The following is a 17,400-nucleotide window of genomic DNA, read 5'->3' as shown; positions in this document are numbered from 1 at the left end:
TTTCACTTTAAATTTGAAAAAAAAAAATAAAAGGTCAGAAAAAAATATTTTTAAGCCAAAACCCTACCGGGGTAGGGTATGAGGGCTTTTTTAATTATACCTTAGGCAAAAGCAAATTTACTGCATATTCACGAACACCAGTTACCAGAGCAACCAGGAATCCAACAGAAAAAAAGCACAGAACAACAGATAGAAATAAGGAACTGCAGATAGGAGTAAAGCAGTTCTCCATTTGGGACACACATCCTGTGGCAGCTTGTATGCCCTGGCATGTGATTTTTATAGCAAAGTGGAAAAGTCTGTATTTTAGCCCCACTTCATGAAGGAGTTGAACTTAAATATTCATGGGGGCTTGAATGTTAATTCTCTTTAACAATAGACATTTCCAATCCTGGACTTTCTAATTTCACTGGTATGCTTTATATACTGGTTTAACAGGTTCTTTTCATTTAAACTGATGCAGATCTTATTAAGGTAATATAGCTCAGAATTGTTATTGTGCCTCTCTGAAAGCAGAATTAGATTCATACCACAGGTCATGAGTGATCAGAGTGGGTCACCTGTTTCCAGAATCTGATCTTCACAACTGAAAATGTCCTCAAGGGGGGCACCAGAGCCATTCTTCATCTTTTCAATGCTGGGCTGGGGCAAACAGTTCTCCTGCTGCCATCGACTGACAAACAACAAGCTCCAGGAGGGGTGGATCCATTCCCTGTCTGCTGTCTCTGGGGTGAAATGAGGATGGTTCCCTGCATTATTCAGGGATTCCTAATTTGTCGACCAGAAAAGCTGCACTTAATGTGTGACTGTCCACACTCACCAGAGGGGATGAGGAGGGTGAGGAGGCGTTGCTGACCACTAACAGCCAACGTGTGTGGCTGCCAGCAGGGTCCTCACCCCTCAGTGAGTGTCTGTCTGTGTGCTGGCTGCAGACTGAACTCAGGACAGAGCACAGCGGTGTTACAGGAACCTCTGTGCACAGATTGGGGTCTGTTTACTGTGGCTTTGCATTGATATTTTTAGGTTACTGAAAGCTGCAGGCTTGTCAGACGTGCACATTCATCTGCAGAACTGGGGGTGAACTCAGTGACCCAGAAGGTCCTTTCAACTCCCCCGTTCATCATTTATTCTGTATCACTTTATACAGTAAATGAGGAGCTGTAGCTTGTCACCATTCCATTAAACACTTCCAAGCAACACTGACTTTCACACTACCCTCAAAAACAAGATGTGCTTTATGAATTGGATCATCAGATATGGCACAGAGGCATCCAGGGTTATGTGCTTCACAGTCTATGTCTTTCAGGAGCATAAACCCCATTATTCAAAAGCTAAAGCACAGAGGTACCAAAGTGCCCTTAGCAGTGAGCAGGATTAGAGTTAAGTCTTTTCACAAATTAAATAACCTGGAGGGCATTGTAGATTTTACCCAAGGTTTGCAGTAACCTGAAATCAGCCAAGCTGAGATCCTGTCAGATTGCTGCTTTGATCACAGAGGTATTAAAACCAAATCTCTGTCAAACAGGAGAGGAAAATACTGTTTTTTCTGGGCACCATTAGATTAGAAATTTACTCCAGAAATGCTGACTTTCAAGACATGCCACAGTGGTCTGGCAGACATAAGGCATAGCTTTTAAATAGCAAGAAGGAATCACAGCACTTGACTTTTATCACCCTATCACTGTTAATCTGGGTTCAGAAACAAACACTGACTCATTCTGAATTCTGATAAAGGAGTTCTCATCTATTTTTTCTGTGTTAATTTTATTCTACATGCATTCCATGAGTTATGTAATTATTCCGTGACTTAGGGATGACTCTGCAAATCAGCTGAAGCCAAAATATTTAGTAAAACTGCTTTACTCTGAAAAACAAAACAAAACGGTTAGCACAATATTTTTGTAAACTGTTACTAAATCACCCAGAACACAAACATGTCCTTTAAAAACAGAATCATAGAATCACAGAATGGTTTGGGTTCCATATATATTTCTGTGTATATACATATATACACACACTTATATAAACCCTGAACTTCCTCCAAGTCAGAATCTGTGAGTGGCTTTTTAGCTGAAGCACTGTTATTTTTAGGTATTTATCTACCAAATTATATAACAGATTTAAATTTTACCTTGTGCAGGCATTTTGGATGTACTTAATAGACAGGAGCTGTTAGACCATCTGTTTGTCTTCATACCTGTATTTTCTTAGTTGTCACTGTAATGAGCAAAGGCAGGCTTTAAGTAGTGTGGCCTTAACTAGGAACCCATTTGTGAGGCTTAAATACAGCAACTGTTCTACCACATGACTTTCCTCATGAGGAAAAACATACAGTTGGAGATGAACTGCAGATCCAAGAGTAGAGTTTCTGGTGGAGTTCAAATCTCTGAGAGAAATCAAGTACCTTTCTGGAGCGCTATTAGCCTTTAATTGTTGATTAAATAATAGAATTATTTACTACTTCTAATGTAGCAGGTCCATCTCCTATGGAGAAATTACTCCAGTTTTACCAGGTATGCCACTGGGATTAATTACTGTAGTTTCTACATTAGCACTAGGCCACAAAACTTCCTAAACTAATGAAACCAGGCTTTTCGTTTTAGTACGTAGAATTTGGTCCGTTTAATTTGTTCAGCTTTGTTTTTCTTCCCATTATTATTATTAATAATCGAGCAATCTATCTCAGACTTTTCTCCAGCAGTGTCCAGAAAGGAACAAAACATGTTTGTGTGCAAATCCCTTCTGCAGAAGAGAGGAAGACTCCAGCTCTGTGAAGACTGAATCATTGAAGAAGCGAAAGGTGGCAGTGGAAGTGCAAACCATATCGGTCCTTTCTGTGTGCTTATCGAATTCCCTTAAAACATGGTGGCCAGTTTTTCCCACATCTGCAGCTTACCAGGACTCAGTAGCAAAGTTCCATCCACTTTTTCTTGCCTCCATAACCTCAGTGCTCCCCACTGAAGTCTAGGTTTTCATCCAGTCCTGTCACAGAGCCCAGGGTGTTTGGCACTGGGGAAGGTTTTTCACCTGATGGTAAAAGCCTCTATGGCATTACTTCTTTTTTGTGAAGACTGATAAGTAACCAGAAAGGTACCCCATGAGCTCAGGTGCAGTGCAGCAGAGAGCAACCAGCCAGACACATGTTTGTTCAGAACTTTTCAAGACTGGTTGATCACGTTGGGAACAGAGACTAGGTTTTCCTGCAGTCATTGAAAAGAGGTTAAAAAGGGATTTGTGAGTAAGAAAATGGCCATGGAAGGCATAATGAGTAGGACACAACCAAAACCAAGGCAGCAAAGCACATAACATTCCATGAGCAAAGCTGTCCTGTCTCCAAATGGTTCCATGCACGGCAGTGCTCTGAGCTGGCAGGTGCACCTTTCCCAAAATGTGTGTTGAAACGAGATAGAACAGCAAGGAAGGACCAAGAAGCAGAACAGAGACACAGGAATTCACCATTGCTCCTTAATGGGAAGTAGCTCAGCCCAATGTACCTCTCCCATCCCGTTCAGCTGCAAAGCAAGAGCAGATCCCTGGTTCTCTGACTCCCAAATACAGTGTGAGATCCCAAAGAGTGACGGGAATGACAGGAAAGAGAGCCAAAGCATGACAGCTCCTGTAAAATTCCATTCATAAAGCTTCATATTCACCAGATACCAAACCAGCAACTTGTTGGAAGAGCAAGAAATACATCCTAGGTGAGCTGTGCAGAGCCACGGGGAACCACGGCAAAGCTGAACAGAGGAGAAAAGGAGCGAGTGGGAGGGAAGAATTCTTGAGACAAAAGTCAAAATCTTTTAGCGTGGCCAGCTTTGCTCCGCTCCCAGCTCCCACTTTCCCCGCAGCAGCCGAGGGTCCCATGTGCGGGATGTGTGGATGGCGCTGCCACCTCGTGTCGCCTGCCAGAACTGCTCCCCGATCCCACGGAGCTGCAGGCGATGGCATCGCATGTCCGGGCAGAACGGCCACACCCCTTTTACGTTTCTTAGCCTTTTTTATCCCCCGTTATGGAGTCTCCTCCGTTCTCGTAGACCACAGTCAATCCTTCTTTCCTAGAGCTGACTTCCAAAGGGAGCTGCTCCAGACATTGAGCAGTTGGGTAATTAAAGAGCACGAGGGATCTTAAGCTGGAAATTTGGTGCTTTCGGCACAAGTGTCGTGTAGAACAAAAAGCAGTTCTGACCTTCGGTGGTGGCCAGACTTGTAAAGAATAGGATCAATAGACACCTTCGTGCTGGCCAGATTCTCCAGCCATGCTGCATAAACTAATCTGCTAGGACAGATTTTAACTCATCTCTCCAAAATTCATGTCTTGATTTGCTTGGGCACTAAGTATAAAAACCACAGCCAGTAATGTAAGACATTCACAAATTTGGTGGGCACTCCTGTCTCTTGAAGCCCGTGTGGACAGATTTTCTTCACACTTCTTCAGCCAGTCTTACATTGCCCAGTATGAGCAGCTCGACAGGAGAGGGTTTGTATTTTGTGTCAGGAGCTCCAGGAGTCTGTGTTTACACAAACCCTGCAGCCTGTTTTTGTGAACATAGCATTCTGTAGGCACCAAACTTAGTTCTCTGAATGTAACAACACAGAAACTAATTTAGTTTAAAAAATGTTTAAAAGCACCCTAACCTGAGGCTGGTCAGATGTATTTGCTTACACTTGATATGGACATTCAGGTGTGTGGACATTCATAGCTGTGTTTAGATTGACTCAGATATTAATTAGAAGAAATATTACAGAATCACAGAATCGCTAAGGTTGGAAAAGACTTCAAAGATCATCAAGTCCAACCATTCCCCAGCACTGCCAAGCCAATCACTAAATCATGTCCCCAGGTGCCACATCTACATGTCTTTTAAATCCCTCCAGGGATGGTGACTCCACCATTGCCCTGGGCAGCTGTGACAGTGCCTGACCACCCTCTCAGTGAAGAAATTTTCCCTGATATCAAATCTAAACCTCCCCTGGTGCAACTTGAGGCTGTTTCCTCTCATCCTGTCTCTTGTTCCCTGGGAGCAGAGCCCGACCCCCCCAGCTCCCCCCTCCTGTCAGGGAGTTGTAGAGAGTGAGAAGGTTCCCCCTGAGCCTCTTTTTCTCCAGGCTGAGCCCCCCCAGCTCCCTCAGCTGCTCCTCATCAGACCTGTGCTCCAGACCCTTCCCCAGCTCCATTCCCTTCTCTGGACACGCTCCAGCTCCTCAATGTCTTTCTTGTCATGAGGGGCCCAAAACTGCCCCCAGTATTTGAGGTGTGACCCCACCAGTGCCCAGCACAGGGGGACAGTCCTTGCCCTGGGCCTGTGGCCACACCATGGCTGGTACAGCCCAGGTGCCCTTGGCCTTCCTGCCCACCTGGGCACACCTGGGCACACCTGGGCTCATACTTCCAACAGGAAATCATCCTGTGAACTGAAGCTTAAAAATAAGGGTTACTGGAACCCAGGAGACTTGTGTGAGACATTCTGAAGCCACACACAAACACATTCAAATATGTCAGAGAACATATTTTTCCCTCACGTGTTCTCCTCATTTTCTCACACTGCTCCCTCCTTCTGTGGCCTCATGTTCTTGGGCCTCCTCCCACCCCCTGGCAGCTGATGAACGTGGTGGCTGATCCCTTTAACATGGGGAAATGCACACTGTGCAGTCTGTACCACCAGACTACACTCAATTGCCAGCTGCTTTTTTGGAATTGAGTTTTTCCTAGGCTTTATGCCAAACAATCCGTGCCCATGGAAGATCCAGCTGCTTCAAGCTGCTCAAGAGTCCAGCCTCATCCATTGCTGCCATTTTTTCCTTCCCTCCCCTTTCATACTGTTGCATACCTTCCTCTCTCTCTTTTTTTTTAACTGCCTCGTGCAGATCATGCCCTTTCCCTCTACTTTCTTGTTTCCCCTTCTGCAACTTCCCCTTCTCCTCACCCCACAGGAACACATCCATTTTTCTATGAATAGGTATTTGGGATGGGCTTTTTTAGCTTTTTCCTTCTGCCTCCGTGAAAGTGAGATCCCTTCTGAAACAGGACACTGGTGAAAACTGTCCTTCAGAGGAGTGGAAGAAGCAGCAATGAAAAATTTTGTTCCCTACAAATGCCACAGGAATGGAAGAGGATTTATGTGGTGCCCCCTTGCCAGCAGATGTTCTGTCAGGGTTCTTAACAAGGTGGCTCTGCAGATATGACACAGCAGCAAAGAGAGTCTCATTTTACACCTCTGGGAAGAGCTGCCCAGAAGACAATGAAGAGTCTTAACCAAGTCAGAGAAGGGATGAGAAAACCTCATGATAACAGTGGCTCTAAGGGGGATAAGCAACACAGGGGAGGAAAGGCCTGGATTCTTACCTTGCTTCCCACTACCCAACGAGCTTCTGCAGCCAGATCAGAAAGGCAGAACATGAACACCCCCTTTAGCTCTCATCCCTTCCCTGGGCTGCAATTCCAGTGGGCTGTTGGTGACTCAGAGGGACTGTGCACACCCCTGGGAGCCCAACTGCATATTGTACTGAGGCAATGAAAGAGGCTGCAGCCTCTGCACCATGGCTCCTGGAACTGTTCTCAGCTATTCCATGCTCCTGTGTTCCAATTAAAGGCTGAACAAGCTTTTAGCAAGTATTTTCTTGCAGAAGGCAAACATTCAATCAGCAAAGATATATGTATATTTTCTTATGTTATTTAAAGAAAAAAAAAAAACCACCCGGGCTTTCATCCATATAGCACAAAAAGTCACAGATGCAAACTTTGCCTCTTCCCTCCCTTTTTAATATCAGAACTAAAAGCAGGAACTTAAGAAAACCACAAGCCCTAAACACCACCAGCAGTGATGTAGTGTCAGGCATGGAGTTTCACTGGCAGCCTATAGGAAGGTGCAATTCAGAGACATCTAGAAGGTGCCACCATCACTGATGGACTGCCAGCAGCATGGCAGAAGGTGCCAGCCACCGTGACCTGCCCCAGCACACAGCCAGCAGGCCTTACCCAGTAAGGTGGTTTTGTTCCTGCAGCTCAAAAACAAATTACACGGTGGCCAAAAATCAGATTTGTTCACACCATTCTCAGGCTGCCCAGTTACCCCTCCTGTGATTCAGGGTAGAGCATCTGGAGTCAGGAAAGTGTGAACCCCAGCTTTTGCCAGCAGCTGTGAAGCACAGCAAACCTCTGGCACAATATAAGAAATATATGAAGCCATCAGGGAGTGTCCAAAGGAGGCAACAGAGATGGGGAAGGGCCTTGATTTGAAGCCATGTGAGGACACTGAGGGCACTTGGTGTGTTGAGCTGGAGCAGAGGAGACTGAGGGGAGACCTCAGTGCAGTTCCAATTCCTGGGCAGGAGCAGAGGAGGGGCAGGGACTGAGCTCTGCTCTGGGGGACCAGGGACAGCAGCCAGGGAATGGCTGGAGCTGTGTCAGGGCAGGCTCAGGTTGGATCTCAGCAAAAGGTTCTTCCCCCAGAGGCTGGTTGGGCACTGCCCAGGCTCCCCAGGGCAGTGGGCACAGCCCCAAGGCTGCCAGAGCTCCAGGAGGGTTTGGATGATCCTCTGGGGCACAGGGGGTGACTGTTGGGGATGGGCCTGTGCAGGGTCAGGGGTTGGACTGGATGATCCTTGTGGGTCCCTTCCAACTCAGCACATTCTGGGATTCTGTGACAGCAGGAAGCTGATGTTCCACTGCTGGATCAAATACTTCACTCTTTATCCCTTGGTAAAGCTTTGAGCTGCATTATTTTGAATTCCAGGGTAGAAAGCATAGAGGAAAATAAGCTGAGGAACATTTGAGATCAGTAGAAGCTGCCTGAATGTTTAGTCAATATAATTAGGAATAAGGATACAAACTGTCTTAGTTAGGAACAGTCTCATCAATGGAAATTAAGGGAAAACATTTGTTATTAGGGAACTGCCAAACTGAGTGTTTTCCCTAAATTTGAGGTCGCATGGACCTGAATGCTGGGAGACTGTTTACCCTAAAATTTCTGTATAAAACCATGAGTAAGGTTTCATGGAGAAGATAAAGGAGAAACTATCTTTTTAGTGTCAAGCAATACAAAACAGTGCATACTTAAATGAACTGTTGTTTTTTCTTCTCTCCTTAAAATTAATTATGAAGAATTGTAATTCCTCAAATAGATTCCTGTTTGAAAACAGAAATGATCTATTTCAATAAAGATTTGAAAACACTGTTATTGAGAATAATGGATCATTCAAGTGCTAGCAAGAGTTTATTTTAAAAGTTCTGTTCTTTTAATATTTTTTTTTGGCTCTTATGATCTCTTTAAACCCATATATTAAATAATCAGTTTACAATTTTTTCCTGCCTCGTGTAGGTAGCCTTAATCAGCAAGTAGCACACTACAAACATTGTCCTAGTTAAACTTCAGTATAGACTGAGTTTTAAGTAAATTTTAAATTTCCTCTCAGGTTTTCTCCAGCATAATCCCAAAAATCAGCTTTCATTAGAGTGCTCCCACTCGGTATGTTGAAGCCAACAAACAAGCTGTATCTGGTTCCAGATGTTAAGAGTATTTCAGAGGCAAAGCTGTGGTTTTTTGGAGGTTTTTTTTTAACACAATTACTGGACCTAAGACATTTTACAACCCCCTCACTTGATAATTATGAAACCTGGCAGCTTAGTTCAGGAGCAGCATGTCCTGAAGTCACAGGGCTGGGCAAGGTAAGGGGCAGAGCAGGTCTCAGGTTACCTTGGTATTTCTTGTGGAAATTTGCATTTGCACCCCCCCCTCCTTTCCTGGGAAAGGACTGCAATGCCTGTAGAAGAAAAGAAAGGACTAGGATGAAGTCATCTTCTGAGTGGTTTGTACATGAGTGGTTTTCCCAACAACCACTAATGAATGTTTGCTTGAAGCTTTTATAGATAAACACTCAAAATAACACTCAATAATAATAATAATATAATCAATTATATTAACTAGCTACTTTGCTTGGGTTTGAGCTCACAGAGGAGATCTTCACATTTTTTAATTGTCTAAGTTCTTGAGTGGAAAAATACCTTTTCTTGGTCCTGCAGGGCGATGTACTTCATCACAAGAATGTGAATATATTTTTGAAACTACAACTCCTGTAAGTATTTGTGTAGCTGAGTTTTACCACCTTACCTAGTGGGATCTCCAAAAAGCACCTATGTCCTAATTTTCATTGCCTTCATCCCACAAGAGCAGGTACACGGGGACTTCCAGGTGTCCTCTTATCTTCAGGCATCTCAGTACATCCAGAAATCTGCCTTGCACCTCCTCTGGGAAGTGCAGCTTCTTTTCAAGCCTTACTTGCAAGAAACAAAGGACTGCTGCTGGATTGCTGACTCCACTGCAAGCAGGAGTGTGACATTCACTGGCAGATTCCTTTCCTGGAGACTGACTCCAGCCACATCTGCAGCTGGAATGCAGCTGGTGACCCACCCTCTGTGTCTGCACAGGCAACACTCCCCCCAGGCACTGAAGGGAATTTTCTACACAGAAAAGAGTCAAATAAATGGATGTTTTAATTAATAGGCATTCACTAGACAGGCTTTTAATCTAAATATTCTCCTTTAGTTCTCCTATTTTCTTTCTTACTAAGGCATTCTTGAATCACACTGTTCAACTATTTAACAGGCCTGGTCTCAATGCAGATGGATTTACACCATGTTTCTTCCCTAGATCATCCTGCAGGTAAAGCTCCTGTTTTAGAAATGCAGAACTCTACAAGCAGGGCTCTGCTAGTTCACTGCACACCACTGAACAAGTGTTTTCAATGTCCAAAGGAAAAACTGGCACCTTGCTCTCCAGGTATAAACTGTGTTGAAGAGCTGGTGTCATGCAGCTGGACTGCTACCAGGTAGAGAAATCAGCTGAATGGTTCTGGGAACCCTACCTGGGGACAGAAGAGCCATTAAACTAGAGTACAAAACCAGATTTAATATTTCTAGGGGCCAATATCAAGTCATCTCAGAGGTCCTTTCCAACCTGGCTGATTCTGTGATTCTGTTGATCTGGGAACATCTTTGTACTGATGGGGCAAACCTCAGCCTTGCCCTCAGACTTGGGGCATTCTCCCTTCAGGGGCTTTTTGTGAGTTTGTTTTGTTGAGTCTACTGGACAAACATCAACTTAATGCTTTTTCATAGAATCCCTGACTGGTTGGAAGGGACCTTAAAGACCATTCATTGCACCCCCGGGCCATGGGCAGAGACACCTTTCACTAGACCAGGGTGCTCAGGGCCCTGTCCAGCCTGGCCTGGAACACTGCCAGGGAGGTGTTCAAGACCAGGCTGGATGGAGCCTTTGGAGTACATGAGTATTTTGGAGAGTAGATGAGAAATGAAGATGTAATTTCAGGACGACTTGTCACCTGAAATGTCACCTGAAATGTCAAAGCATTAAGTCCTACCCATCCTTAACGTGTACCAGGTACAAGTGTTTGCAAAGCTGTTCAGTGACACTCATTAAAACAGCCTGATCCAGGCCAAAAATAATCCAGGAAGACCTCATGGAACAACAGAGGATGGTTCTCCCTGAACAGGAGCACAAAGAATTAATTTTCTAGCTCTGCAGCAAACTTCATGCAAAGTATCCAGTTTCTCCCAGAAATCACTGTATATTTGGCCTCACGATGAAAATCACTTTGGCAGACGACTTAAACCACAAAACCAAGAGGCAGAACACACAATTCCTTTTCTCTTTTATTGCTCCTGCCAATGTGACCACCTTTACGCAGGCACATTGCCTTCCTACATTAAACACTGTTTGATTAATCTGGAAGCAACGTTTTTTGCCCTCTACCCCCTCCTAAGGTTATCCAATTAACACACAGTTATCCTTTTAAGAAGTTCTCACATTTTCTCTTTAACTTCTTTTTTTTTTTCTTCTCAGATCTGTGTAAAGGTTACTTGGCAAGATTACATGCATACGACGTTAAATGGAGACCAACCCACCACTAAAAGGTAATGCACATAGAACATAATACAGTACTTTGACATCATTTCAAATAAATACCCACATACAAATGTAGTAATTTTAAATGCAACAATATTTCTTATGAATCAATACTGTAACAGAAGATGGAAATATAAGTCCCCACATCTAGGAATAATAATGCTTTTTCCAGCAAACAGAAATCTCTTCCGCGCCATCAATATTGGTTCAATTTGTCCTTTTTTTTGTTTTTTTTTTTGTTTTGAGGAGCGGGAGAACTCCTCCCCCTCCAGCAAAGTACCAATTTAATCATTCCCAGGAGCCTCAACGAGCCCGGCAGGGCTGGTTGACGCGCTTCCCCCGCGTTTCTGTTTGCTGGAATCACACTCGGGTACAACATGCAAGGGGAGATGTGGGTGTGCCGCGCCCGCACAGCGCCAGGACCGCGAGGCTCCCGTGCCCCTGCGTCACTCAGCTGTCCAACGTGAGTCCACCTGCTTCCCAACCCGGAGTCGGGCTCCTTTAGCTTTGTGGTTTTCTTTGTCTGTTTGTTTGTTTCTCTCTACCCCTGAATTTGCACGATGAAATATCATTGACTAACAGAATTTTTTACAATTCCTCGAATATATAATCTCTCTAAGTAAGACTACCATTAAAAATGTGCGAAAGGGGAGTTCACTTTGCACTTATTGCTCCACATCTTTAATATAAATTCCAAACCCAGCCATTTCATTCCTCCTAAGTGACAGGACTTGGCCGAACGCTACTCTAAGAGTCTCCCTTCAAATGATCAAAGGCACTACTGGCAATAATGAGTGACAGAAAGGCGCTGATAGATAACACCCTATCATTGACCACTTTAGAATTTTTCTTTCTAAATGTACCACAATTTGGCACAATAAAATGAAAAAGTAACACAACAATTCCAATTTGGAATTTCACTGGTATAGTTGTATAAAATTCTGTTAATCAATAATACTTCAACTTCCTAAAACCCAGGAATTCTGGAATTTATAGGTAATACTACTTATTTAATATTTTTCAAGTGCCTATTACTGTTTTAACCAGAACAAAGTCAAGTTTTCTTCTTGTTACATTGAACTATTCCTAAGAATAATAATACAATATGAAAAAAACCCCAGAATTTGAATACCCTGGATTTCTTAATGAACATGGCAGTTAAAAAGAAAATCAGTAATTTAAACATATAAAGCTTAACATTTTATAATAATAAAAAAAGATGCTGAAGCACAGCACATAGTTTAGCAGAGCTCCTGTTTTTTTGTTGAAACTCTTTTCTAATCACAATCTAGAGCCCCCCCAAAATCTCTGCCACATGCTGATATATAATTCATAAATCACAAGTTCCAAATTGGAGAGAGACTATGAGCACAAACCACTGCATTTATATAAACTCTTCTACATAAGGAATTAAAGAAGCTAAAGAAAAATATCAAAAGTGCACAGGTTTAACAATCAGGTAAAAAAAAATGAGCATCTGCAATGAAATAAATTCCCCCATCCGACATTTCTAGGAGAGCACACACTAACATGGTTACATTTGAAGTAGGTTTCTTCAGCACTTGTAAGGTTTCTTACTGCAGCAGCACTTATAAGTAAAGCTTGTTTTTCATAGCTTCAGGCAGAAAGGGAAGGTTTCAGGTAGTATATAGGAAAAGGTGTTTTCAAAAGTTAGGATCAGGTCAGTGGTTTCCACTCTGCAATGGGCCACCACTTTGAACCAGAGTGAGGAAGGCTAAGAAATGCTGTTGCACTGTTGGAAAGGCCTTCTCCAGGGACTACTCTACAGCTGAAAAATGGAAAAATAAAATAGCATTAGAAAAAAAAAATATATCAGTGTTTATTTCTCAATTAAAAGAACTGAAAACACAAACCTATGTGCAGGTTAGTTGGCTGAGGGTCTGTTAGCTGGCTGGGGGAGCAGCAGCCAGGCCACCTTCCCAGCTGGGTGAACAAGGCTCTATGGGCTCAGCCTGGAAGCAACAGCTTTGCAGGAAGAAGGATTCTTACAAGTACTGAATAAAGCTTTGCTGTTCAAGCACGAGTTAACAGCCATGGGTGCACAGGAAATGTTTTCAGTGAAGCTTTAGGTTCTCCAGAAACATGCAGGTCAGTGTGTCATGCAGGCCTATGCAGAGAACCATCCAGAAGGAGCCTGCTTGCAGAGGTAGGTGATGGCTTAAGGAATTTTCCATGCTTTATCCCAACCCATTAAGACTGATAGGAAAGACTTAACACGGCAAATGAATGTCTCAAAAAAAAAAAAAAAAATCAAGAATTAAAAGACTCAGTCTTAAATATTCTCTAAAAATACAAACAGCAGGATCAAGTCACTTTACACTGTCCCTCAGTTCTTTTCCTAACAGGATGAACCATAACGGTGACAGACTCGAAGAGCAGCCAGGCTGGCTTCTGTGGGTTTGAAAAGATTCACAGAAATGACTGAAGGTGGAAAGGACCACTAAGGTTATTGGGCTAATAGCAGAATTGTTCATACTTGGAACTGAAAGAATGAGCCCAGTCTGACAGCAATAGTCACCTATCTGGTAACACCGAAATCTTTACAGAAAATTCCAGATAATTTGAAAAAAAAAAACCCTAACAATGCATTCAATTATGCAACCTAACAATGCATTCTCCAGTTTATCTTTTTGCCATTAGTATTTTGCAAAAATACTGTCATTAGAGACATGGAAGCAGTGAAAACTGTTTTAAAGCTCCCTACCATAGCGGAAGCAGAATTGTAACTGTGTCTATTGAAGCAGAGAAGGTTAGCACTCAAACACCTGCTTTCACCAAGTATTTTTAAAATGTACTTAATGCAGGAATGAGAAGAATAAAGGCCTTTTGGAAGATTGTGCAGCAAAGAAGAGAAAAGCAGGATTGAAAATTGTAAAAGATGCCTCTTCTAAAATATCAAACCTGCTATTTAGCAATATTAAAGCTCAAATTCAGGAGAATTCAGTGTTTTCTAAAAAAAGTAATAACAGACACACAGGGCCTAGTTTCTAAACCCAGAATTGCAGTTTGTTTAAACTTCCCAAGCAGTGATGTTTGAGCAACATATTAGAACTGAATCACTTGGGGTTTTTTTTTCCTCCTCTCCGTATCAATAAACACAATTCTGGCTCTGGGTGGTGGCATTCCCACGGTTCCCACCTTTGTAGCAAAGTTCCATTTGTTTAAAGTCTCACTGTACGAATTTTTAGAAGACTTCTCCCCCTCCAACCCATAATTCCCTGAAATATCTGGGAAGCCAAAATCTCACGTGGTTTTTCCCTCAGGTGGGAAAGGCAGCTGTGCTGTTTATTACCTTCTGTTAGCACTGGGATGTCTCCTGACTACGCAGAGGCAGCGCGGGAGCAAGGGCTGAGCATCTACAGGGCCGGGGGAGAGGAGCAGAACCACAGCAGAGGGTTAGAATGGCTCTAGGGACTGCTTTTTAGTAACACTACAGGCATACAAAAGTCTTTGAAACAGAGTACAAAATGAACAGGGCTTTACATTAAAATAAAGTCTGAGGCTAGGCACTTTGAAACTCTGGGTTAAACAAAGATCTGTGCCTTGCAGGGCGCTCCAACAAATTTTCCACAATTTTAGAAGCAACGTTTTCAATCTTTTTTTCTCTTATGTAGGCACCAATTATGAAGTACACTTTTAGACTATCAAACTTACTGTAATTAAGTGGCTAAAAAGGCCCCTTAACAGTTCAAAAGCAGACAAAGGTTTATTTGTTTTTAAAGATTAATATGTATGCTAAGCTACTTCCCAGATCATTCTTAGCAGGATGATCTGGTTCAATTTCCCGTGCCTCTAATGTAGAGCCCTGTGAAACACGTGCTTGCACACGGAATGCAATATCTTCTGTGCACCTTAAAAAAATGATCAGAGCTCTGCAATGTTACCTAGTTAGGTTAATACTGAAAGCTGTTTGTGACCAACAATGCTAGACCATAGTCACATCAATTCTATACATACATGTTGTGTGGCTACAGTGATACCTCAAACAGGTTCTTTCCGAAGTGTTATGCTTGCAAAGAGCAACATGAAACCACAAAGGCCCTTCCAAGACATAATTTCTTCAAGTGGAACTGTGTACCAGGTAGGATCCCAAAGCTTAAACCTTTTAAGTTTTATATCAGATGGGGAAAATATTGCATATTTTTAATATAAATGTGCAAGTTTCTTCTGGTTATCCCTCTGAAGAGAGGGGAACAGGGCATAAATAATGTACCCTACCAAGTGTTTTTCTAGCTTTTATAGCCTATAAAAGCTTTAGGACTTTGGTCAGTGGTGATACAACAGCAAGTTTTTAACATCTCTCACAACAGGCAAATTGTTTGATTCCAGTTTCCAAATACTCTCTAATTTTGATGTTTGCTTTTCACCACTTCATAAGCCACAGTAACAAGGAAGGTTTTCTGTTTGTTTCTGCCTGTGAAAGCATTTACTGAAGTATGCTGCAACCCTGGAGAAAGGATCACATTTGTGCTATACAAACTACAATTAGTAACACCAGATATACTCTATCAGGTGTACTCTTAACACTTACCATAAACAGCAAAACCCAGACATGTTAATTGTGGAAAAAGCTAGTTCCTTTCCACTATTAACTTGTTAAGAGCATCCCCATACTTATGCATTAGTTACAGTTAAGAACACCATAATACAATCAGTATTACCTGGTTCCACAACATACTAGTACAAGTCAACTCACTGCGACGTTAGATAGTGGGGATTTATGCTGACAGTTACAGCATAAAATAAGATGCAGAATATGATTTATTTTTTTTTTTTCCTAGACACCTGTCCTAGTCACAATAGATTTTATATTTCTCACTATAGAACACCTGGTTGTTCAGGACAGACCCTTCAGCCCTGTCTCCGCAGGACCGAACGTGACTTACGCTGGGGTTACTGCCCTTGGCTTTGGAGGCGGATTTTGTGCGCACCCTTTTGGACTGCTCGTGGTCCAGCTCCAGGTGCTCCAGGCGCTGGGTCAAGGCCAGTTTCTGCTGGATAGCCATCCGGAGCAAGGAGTTCAGAGTCTTCTTTTCATCCTCGGCCGCTGCGAGCTGCCGCTGCATTTCATCCAGCTGCGTGACGTACTCGTCACACCTGCAACGAGACACGGCAGCCTTTAGCAATCCCGGCCCCACTGGAAGCCACAAACCCCTGGTGTCCAGCCTGTACCAGCAATGCAGCCACTTGCATACACACCCTACCCTTAAAGAGGAACTTCATCAAACCTGTAGGAAACCACATTTTCACAGGGTTCTTAAAACGCCACGCTCAGCACTCCAAGTGCTTTCAAGATGGAGTATGATTGAGAGCCTCCTTGGAGGATGGAAGTGTGGAGTTTGATGTGGCTGAAGGGCAGTGAGATGTCCTCTCACAGCAAGCACAACCCACGCAGTCACATTACTTTTGTCTCTGTAAAGCAGAGATCACAGTGGTTCTAAGCTTCAGGCTGTAAAGGGTCTGAAGGGAGCAGCAGGAATGCTGTGAAATGGCCAGTGCTAAAATGGCCCCTAACACCAGCTGATGAGCACCTGACCTTTGCCATTCCTTACTTTACACAGAGTCCAAATAACAGATCTCCAGTGGTGACTGAACACCAACTGTTAAAAATAAGCATCTTTAAAAATTCTACTTTAACCCACTCTGATTCCTAATGTAAGAATTCTACAAATAGTCGATGTTTTCTCAATAACAAGTGGTCTTTATATAATTGTTTTTGCCATTGAAACCTATTTTAAAACAATTAAAGGAACTGAGTGTTACTGGCAAGGCTGTGGTGGAGCTATATGAATGCCACAAGCTGTTCTATCTACAGTCATTGTCACTGAGCCTGGAAGCTGCTTAGCTTGCACCACGAAAAACTTAAAAAATTAATGTCTTTTTGTGTAGATGCATATTTACTGCACAGAGGCAGTTATGCATATGGGTAGAGAAATAAATATTCATAGGTACCAGCTGGAATTTACAATGGCCCTTTACAACTTCTTCATAAAAACCAAAGTATCAGCGGAGAAGTTCCTTTTAATATTGAAATGGAAGAGCCCTTGACTTTAAGGGATATTTATTGTCATTAAGTAACATAAAGCAGACTGGAAAAAAAACCCCACTATGAAAAAAACCTGCATTGATATGCAGATTCATCAGCTGTGCTCATACTATCAAGCCTCTAATTCTGCTCTCCCCGACTTTAAATAGCAGGATTAGGCCTATATTCCTAACTATATTTGCTTGGGAAGAGAAAAAGGAAAAAGAAAAAACCCCTAGAATTTTATTTTTGAATACACATGGAGATTAACCAGTAGCCTAGAAATATCCATTTAAAACTGCATGAACTATAACTGTGCTGCAACTTCAGAGACCAAGAGGTTTTGGTGAGTTTGGGACCCCCATATGCACAGGAATCTGTCCCCTCACATCTCTGGGTGCCCTGCTCTGGAGTTCTCACAGCCTATCCCACACT

At 42.8% G+C, this 17,400-nt stretch overlaps 1 protein-coding gene across 6 annotated transcripts in view; it reads right to left on the bottom strand.

Annotated features, from left to right (window-relative positions):
* Positions 1–9,436: 9,436 nt before the first annotated feature.
* Positions 9,437–17,400, bottom strand: part of BICD2 (BICD cargo adaptor 2) — an 81,233-nt gene continuing 73,269 nt past the window's right edge. The window contains exons 7-9 of one of the 6 annotated variants that reach the window (XM_027664978.1): positions 15,827–16,037; positions 14,233–14,296; positions 9,437–9,454 (exon numbers count right to left, since the gene is read on the bottom strand). In XM_027664978.1, the coding sequence (XP_027520779.1) occupies positions 14,261–14,296; positions 15,827–16,037 (247 nt within the window). In that variant the 3' untranslated portion in view covers positions 9,437–9,454; positions 14,233–14,260. Of the gene's footprint in view, positions 9,455–10,653; positions 16,038–17,400 lie in introns of those variants that run through there. The other 5 variants (XM_027664977.1, XM_027664976.1, XM_027664979.1 and 2 more) reach the window with 5 other exon arrangements.

Source organism: Corapipo altera, unplaced genomic scaffold, assembly GCF_003945725.1.
Source record: "Corapipo altera isolate COAL_440 unplaced genomic scaffold, ASM394572v1 124, whole genome shotgun sequence".
In the NCBI taxonomy this organism is placed as follows: Eukaryota; Metazoa; Chordata; class Aves; order Passeriformes; family Pipridae; genus Corapipo; species Corapipo altera.
Note: the sequence above shows the minus strand (reverse complement) of the source record. Positions and strands in the feature narration are given on the sequence as shown.